Source organism: Hermetia illucens, chromosome 2 (genome assembly GCF_905115235.1).
Source record: "Hermetia illucens chromosome 2, iHerIll2.2.curated.20191125, whole genome shotgun sequence".
NCBI lineage: Eukaryota > Metazoa > Arthropoda > Insecta > Diptera > Stratiomyidae > Hermetia > Hermetia illucens.
In genome coordinates, this window is record NC_051850.1 from 124,484,042 (window position 1) to 124,492,350 (window position 8,309).

The following is an 8,309-nucleotide window of genomic DNA, read 5'->3' on the forward strand; positions in this document are numbered from 1 at the left end:
CGCAAAATGCAAATTCTTACTTTAATTCCGTAATTTTAGCTACGTACCTGGTTGTCTTGATGCAAATCAGACCCCTTGTTATGAATTTTCATATCCAGCTGGTCCAAAAATTACAGTAATAATCTTGGTTTATTGCTTTACCAGTTTGGCGATAATCCACTAACAAAATTTCTTTAGCATGCCAAAGCACTGATGTTGCTTTGGTCCTGAAGATTTGGATGGACACCACTCCCTTGCCTTTTATTTTGATTCAGGATCATTATAATAGATCTAGGTGTCATCCACGGTGATGAATTGACGCACAAAATCTATTTTATTTTTCCTGAAACATCAAATATTGCTGAGAGTCGCATTCGGATGCGTTTTTGTTCCATTGGTTAAAGAACTCTCATTGTGTCCATAGCTTTCTGCAATCCAAAATTTCATTTAACATTTGGCTTATACTGCCCATTGCCTACGGCCTTCACCGATTATGTGTGTGGACGATTTTCAAAAACCATATCCTGTATTTTTTTGTGAATTTGATGCACCTTTAGGGCGTCCATCCTACACGTGGATCATCTTCAATGCTTGTAAGACTTCTTTTAAATTCTCCAGTCCACTTGTAAATCATTGTTTTTGAAGGAGCAGTTTCACCTAACGCATTTACCATGCAGATATAAGCCTCCATTGGCCTCAAACTTTTTTTCTCAAAAAATTTAATATTTGCACGATGTTCGATTTTTTGTCATTGTTGCAAAATGCACTGACAGGTCGACTTAGAATGGCTTCTAAGCAAAAACAGAACTGCCAGATCGAGTCAAATTCCAGCAATCGAATGTTAAAATCTGGTTTGGAGTTTTAATACCGACGGATAGATAGCCTTCCGCGAACTTATTTATATGCCTAGGATAGAAGAGAAACTTTCTCCCACTTTTTTTTACAACGATCTCTGCATGCTATGAAAATTGCAGTGGGTTTGGTAGTCCACAGCATGTATGCCTCCTTTTCACTCCTTTGTGGAATATAGGGTATCCATATAGTCTCTTTACTTTTCTCTCTCCATTTTCAGTGAGATCGTTGTTCAGTTTCGTTATCTTACTTAATGCTGTGCAAGTGATTAGCTCACAGCAACGAGACGTGACGATTGGAATTTGAACGAAATTGAGAGGCTACCACTCTTCCCTCTTAGCTGTCGTGTCTCAAAAGATGAAAGGACTCGATATATTAAGGCAGGCGGTCGTGTACCCGACAACACTGGGGCAAATCATCCTGAAGGTGGAGGAATGATTCAGTTTGTCAAACCATTGAAGGAGTGGAGTGAAACTTTCGTTTCGTTAGAGCGAGTGGTTGATCTGAAGCTGTGATTTGGGGAGATGGGTGATATGGGCTTGTTTTCTACAACACTGCCAGCGTACAAATTGTTTGTGCACTATTGCTGTAGTCAAGACTGAAGGATGCAAACATGTAACTGTCTCCTCTTCCATATTTAAAAATGCTTGTAAGTATTTTAATAGTTCTTCGCGCTTCAACATTAAATCAACAAACTACAATTAATGTTGTTCAGATTAAACACAATTTTTATACGAAAACTAAATATGTTTCTTATGAGTATTGGTTTAAGTGTCAATTTCTTGATAAGACGTAATTTGTACGAGGTTCTGCGTGAGACTGAATCTGTAGGAGGTTCTGCGTGAGACAGGTAGCATCTTACGAGGATGGAGAAGCGCATGCTTCTATACTTCCCTCCAGATTCGTTCACACTGATTCCTAAGCTTTGAATCGATCGTGCATAAATGTCACTTTTGAAGGTCCCTTTGTCAATATGTCTGCCAGTGGCTCCTTGTAACGTGTACAACGTTATTCAAGCTGTTGGTTATAATGAACTTTTACGTCAATGAATTTGGACCTTCGATTATATACAGGGTTTTTGGCCGTTTCATTCAACGCCTTCCTTATCGCTATACAAAACTGTCGATTCTGATTGCTTGGAATTGACTTCATGAAGCGATTGTTATATTCAAATCATTTTCTTGGATGCGTCATCTGCGGCCACGTAGCAACTTCCGCGCTTTGATAACCATGTATTTTTCGACCGTTCAGTATCAAAGTAACGCAACAAATATGTTTTCATGCTATTAGACATCTGGCGTAGTTTGCATCAGAAAATGATATAAGCCTGCCAGAATTGTTCGCCGTGGGTTCGCTGTGCTCGAACAATGTGCTACCAAAGACGGGACGTGTACAATTGTGATGCTCGGATCGGAATCTTGCAGTCAGAAGTCTTGTCAGCAACCGGGTTCCAAATAAAAAAAACGCGCTTTGCGGTAGTTGCTAGAAACAACTTGACACCAGATTCGTCATTTCATTAATGCGGCAAGAGAGAGAGGAGTACTCTTCAGAGTCCCATCATCTTACTTCGCTTAGCATCAGAATGTCCATCCTATACCGTCGGAATTCCCGCTGGAGTCGGAAAAAGCGAGCATTCTGAGGACCTTCGCTACCGTTGTCGAAGAGCGTAAGCACATTCCAGAAACCAATCACAGTCCGTTTTCGATAGCTAAAGGTCTTCGGCGTGAGGTCAGTCCCTATCCGAGGCGTTTTTGACGTTTCGGCAGCATTAACGTTTATTAACGTTTTGAAATGCGCAAATTACTAGGCTTCAAATTTCTATCCCTTTTAGTCGCCTCTTACGCCACGAACGGACAAGCAGTCAATTGTATTCTTAAGTCCACAGGGCACCAATGGCTTTACTATCAATCCTTATTTCCACCTCCACGTGAGGATCGGGAAACATGAAAGCGAGTCTCATACGCCTAAAAACGGGACAAATTGTACCACCTGATCCTCCGAATTGGAGGTTGGGTAGCTCTACACAAAAAAGGAGTTAGCTGATGCCCTGCCCTAATATAGGGCTGACGTAACAGTGTTATAAAAGATACATTGACAGACAGAGACCGGTTTCCCGGAAAAGGGCCCTTACATCATATATTATAGTGGTCATCCACTAAACACAGTGCTGGAAGTAGGTTTCCTAGTTAATCAAAAAATCAAATTTGTTGTTGGTTATGAAAACATAAGTGGAAGGCTGTACATATAAGCTTCATTAACGTTCACGCCCCTACTGAGAAAATTGCACAGTCGAAGAAGGGTACCTTCTACTCTATCTATCTCTATCTCGGGCTCCCATAGCTTACATAATAATGATAACGGACTGCAAATTATTCAATAAGCAGTGTCGCATAAAATGGTATTTGGACGGGACAATTTTCAACTAACTTGCCTATGTGTCGATTGAACGCAGTCACCTAGCCTTAATGAATCACTATCTTGCCGGTAGGAGGAAAATTAGAGGGTATAAGGGAAATATCTTTGGTGAGATATGAAAGATCCTGCCTTTGGTCGAGCGATGGCATACGTTCGGGCGCCAAGGTTTTTTGGGACTAATGAACTGGAAGCACATTCTGGTCTTAAGCGAAGTGAGATAAGTGGAGAGTATTCCTCTCAGTCTTGCGACACTGTGTTTTTGTAGTTCCGTTACGTAGTTCCGGATAGACTTCCTAAAAGTGAAACCGCGATGATGATGGATGATCTGAATGCCAAGGTGCGCTCTGGAATGTAAGGGAGACATGCACTTGGTGACCGTAACCATAACGTTGAAAGGTTTGCACAGGATCTTCTACAAGGTCAGTATGTTTTCCATTCATCGGCAATGAACATATAATCAATGTGGCAACATGGCAATATTGCGGCTCAATAGACCATGTAATCCTTCCGCAAAGATTTCGATGGCGTTAATAGCACATTTTTCCGCCTTGACTTTGGCCACATGGTTCTGGAAATGGAGAAGGAGGAAGCAGAATCAGTTTTAAGATAAACGCCAACAAAATCGCATCGAACAATAAAAATAATTTTCTCCAGTGCTTCTCTTGAAAGTCTTTCGACTCATTTAATAGTTCCTAAATGACGACTCAAACTGCCATAGAAATAAATATGTACACATGTTTAGGATTAATCTAAAAGTTTTAGCTACCTATGACAGCCGTTAGTGCAACTTTTCTTTTCTTTGTATAAATTTCTCTGAATTTTAGGATAACGTTTGTTCTTTCGTGTCTTATATTTGTTGTTTCGCTATTCCTTCCAGACAAATGATTCGAGAAACATGGGGAAATGTAACGGAATTCAATTATCCCTTATTCTCCAAAATTCATAGTAATCTTGCCGGCCAATATTTAGATATTAGCGAATTGAATTTAAGAATGTATGCTGACTTCTTGAATATTTCAAAGGTAAGTACATTTGAAGACTAATATTAATGTTTTTGGAATAACTTTTCATCCATTGCCATGAGATTTGTCATATTATGTTGTCCCTTTGTATTCCGGGCAGTACTACAATTGTTAATTCATTATTGAGCTGAGTAAATAATCTAGAGAACGCAATTTAGTTATAAATTTCGTAAAGGATTGGAGGAAGCCGCCAAAATGAATGGACGTTGAATGTGGTTTAAATAAAGTTTTCTTTGTGGCAATGAAGGTATTTTCGTGAGTTTGGAGACCTGAGCTACATCTTAATTTTAAATATAATCACTTATTCTATTTTGATCGAATAAGGTGTTTTTCTTACTTATTTATTAGGTATGCAAGTAGGACTCCGCCATTTTATTAATTTTTTGTAGATGAAGTAAAAACAGTTTTGTAAATTCTATTTTCTTTTGCGCTATTTACGAGAGACTTTAGTTTTCGCTTTTTTCTTAAGGAAAATCGGGGTTAACAGTCATCAAACGCCCGTAAAAGCTTATGAGGAATCAAGACTTACCGAAAAGAAGATGCCATGAATGGTTTCAACAAATTTGGTTCAAAATATTGGTGTCTAAGATAAACCGCGATCGGGTAAACTCATAGGAGGAGGTGTTATAGATGCCATGAAATGGCATATCCCTTTTGTCCCTATTGCCTTTTTAAGCACCTGTTCCTATAAGCCAATCATTGCCCGAATTTCACCTTCGAACTGCGACCCGTTCATTATTTCCCTCTTCTTCTCTTGAGGTGAAGAATTGTTTGATACGCTGTCGAATCTTCTCTTATTTTAATATTCGGACTAGATTTCCATTTCCCTCTCCAGTTCAAGGATATTCATTCATCAAGCGTTCTGTATAAAGTTGTATTATGCCCCTTCCATTATTCTGATTGCCATTCAATTGAATCTGTTCAGAGCAAGTTTAATCACTTTCATTCAAAAGAAATCTTCCTTTTTCGGGTTACCTTAGAGGTCTTATTTTCTTTAACATGTTATTTCTTCAACACCACTCAAATTAGGTTGTTGCTGAATTTTCCCCCTTTTCGACGCCCCCCCCCCCCCCCCTTTTTTCGCTTCTTCTTGTTGCGTCCTCCCTCGGCAGATCCACGCTCTTTTCGCCTCGCCCCTTTTTGTCGATTATTTGTTTCCCTTACAGCGGACTGAGGGTACTGTGTTTTATGCAATTAGGGGCTGCACCAACGATGTGCTTTTTCCTCAGTTCCTCTTCAGTTGTCATTCAGGAGATTCGCTGGTGTACAATAGGGTCCACCAGTTCTTCCATCTCCATTATTCCATTTTTGACACCTATTGAGATGTTTCGCTGGACGATGGTAGCAGCCTTCATGTTCCGTAGGTCCACCCCGCATTTTTTGAGTAGCCTTTCTTCTTCTGCCCTTGTCTTTCGGAAGAAGTTCATCCTTTCTGGTGAGATGATTTGCATTTCTGCCTGATTGGGGAGTTCGTCATATTGCCCGACAGGGACAGCTCGGACTTTGTTCTCTTTTCTCGTGGCTCCTTTTCCGAACTTGAATTCGATGGCGTCATTCCCTTTTTCATTACCAGTCGACCTTGCCGTAGGGTCAGTGGACCTTCCTACTTTTTCAGTAGATGTAGCTTAGCGCTTCTTGCAAAGGGATTTATAGTGGAAGTATGCGTGCGCATACAAACGAAAGATGTGTCAGTAATTTCATAACAGCTATTCTGATTCCCAGCATCATCTATCCTTCAGTGGAAGGGAAGTATTCAACAAAATATTTACTCGGTCAAAAGCTAGTATGCCATTTCTCCTTAATAGAGATTTGAGGGTTAAATAGAGTTTACCATAAATTATTCTCTGTTGGCTGTATCCTTTATTCATAAAAAACCACGAAGTTATACTTGCATACTTATAATTAAATGCCATACTTCAAAGATATTATGTGATCCTTTAAAAACTCGTTCATTAATTTTCACCAACGTCTAAATCCATTAAGTTGTTTAAAATTGTGCAGTAATTGTAATATTTAGAACCATTCCCAACCCTTTCAAAATATTAATCATATTAATTTGTTGCAGGAATCAAATTTAAACGAATCTAGTCATCATCGTAATTATCCGGTTCGAATAGTTTTTTTAATTGGTAAGTCAAAAAATAATGATAAGACTGGCAATGAAACGATAGCTCGACTAAAGCTCGAATCCGAACAATATGATGATTTAATCCAAGAGGACTTTCTCGATACTTATCACAACCTCACAATAAAATCAGTGATGCTGTTGAAATGGGTACAGAAGAGATGTTTAACACGCGTGCGATTTGTGATGAAGTGTGATGATGACACGTTTGTGCATATACCGAATCTCTTGCATATTCTGCTGGGCGGAACAGTGCCTATTTACAATTCAACATTAGAATACTTTGATGCTGAGAATGTGAATGTTTTGGCGTCAAAAAATCGACTTACTCAAGATAAAGATCTGCTGATGGGCTACATGTTTTGTTTTGTTAAGCCGGTCGCAACCGTTGGAAATAAGTGGTATTCTCCGCTATATATGTACAGCGGCGATACTTACCCAAACTATTTATCGGGATCGAGTTATCTTATGTCCGTTGATGTCATACCTAAATTATTTAATGCCTCGCTTCATACAGCTCTTTTGCATTTAGAAGATGTTTATATAACGGGTATATGTGCAGAAAAAATACATTTGAGACGAAGACAGCATCCTTTATTCTGTTTTGATCATGCGCATAACAAATGTACATACAGAGGGATTGTCACGCAACATTACCTCAAGGGTGATGTTATGCGTGATGTGTATTCTGCGACAATGAACTTAACGATCGAATGTGCGCCTCCGGATAAATATTTTAAAGTTAAGCGTCTAAAGAAACGATTGAAAAATTGCCATTATTAGATTTTTTTTTTTAAATTCTAGCACGTTAATTGCCATAGTGGAGGAATTAAGTTTTCTGAATATTCAAGCACAATAATTAGAACCAACTTATTTTCAATTAATTTTCTGATGTGTAAGAACCCCTATTGGCTCTTGAGAATAATTGATTACAAATGTTTATGCCCATGGCCATTTAACGTGTTAATGTTTGATCTAGTATTCTGAAAAATATCAGAAAAAATTGTTTTCTAAATGCAAAGTAGGCAAACAACGTGATAAGAGAGTAACGAAGATGATATTAGAAAGAAAAGTGAATATAGATGCAACAAATTATCATAAGATATTCATATTTTAGTGAAAAGTAAAAAAGAACAATAATTGTAGATCGTATTGTATTCAATTGTATTAGGTAAGCTGTAATTTTTTGTACAGTCTCAATAATGGAATTCGTAGGCAATCATGTAGATAATGTTGCATACAAGACAAAGCGACACCATGATGATAGAGTGAAGCTTTTAGTTTACTTTTGCATTGAATTCAAAATGACTCCAACGATTCTAGGAAAGTATTTTAAAATTTCTAGGGCGCAATTTTTTTCTCGCAAAATGCTTTTATTCGCATATATATATACTAAAAAGCTTGATCTCCTTAGAGTATACCGAAATTTTAGGATTGTACATAATGTCAATGTATTATACATCTATTATCTACCCACTTAGCGTTTCAGCGGCGTATATATTTTTATAATCGGTTTATTGTACATAGGAAATTTGTTATAACGGTATAACTGCAAATTATCATTGAAAAATATCATGTAACTTATTTAGAAGAAATAATGAAAATGGAAGGCATTTTCGCACAACTAATTTGTAAAAAAAATATTATAAATTATTAAAATACAAACATTAAAGAGAAGTTTCAAAACTACTTTACTCGATCAATTTTCTTTCTTTCATTTTCATTAAATTTTTAACATTCATCATTTCATTCGTTCGTTTTACTCATAAAGCAATTTTTGTGTTGATACAAATTTCCTATAGTATTTTCTGGAAGATACTTTATTCAAGGTAAGAAATTCGGGCTGTGCTATTCAGGGTTTGTTTTGTTTTTCACTTCTTTTAACTGCTTTTTCATCAGAATATGTGATGTACCTC

The 8,309-nt window shown here is 37.7% G+C and overlaps 1 protein-coding gene across 4 annotated transcripts in view; it reads left to right on the forward strand.

The window, feature by feature from the left end:
• The window catches only part of LOC119648261 (beta-1,3-galactosyltransferase 1-like), a 35,765-nt gene extending 27,683 nt beyond the window's left edge, over positions 1 to 8,082 (forward strand). For all 4 annotated transcript variants that reach the window (XM_038049909.1, XM_038049912.1, XM_038049911.1 and 1 more), the window contains exons 4-5: positions 4,124 to 4,268; positions 6,334 to 8,082. In XM_038049909.1, the coding sequence (XP_037905837.1) occupies positions 4,124 to 4,268; positions 6,334 to 7,176 (988 nt within the window). In that variant the 3' untranslated portion in view covers positions 7,177 to 8,082. The remainder of the gene's footprint in view (positions 1 to 4,123; positions 4,269 to 6,333) is intronic.
• Positions 8,083 to 8,309: the final 227 nt, after the last annotated feature.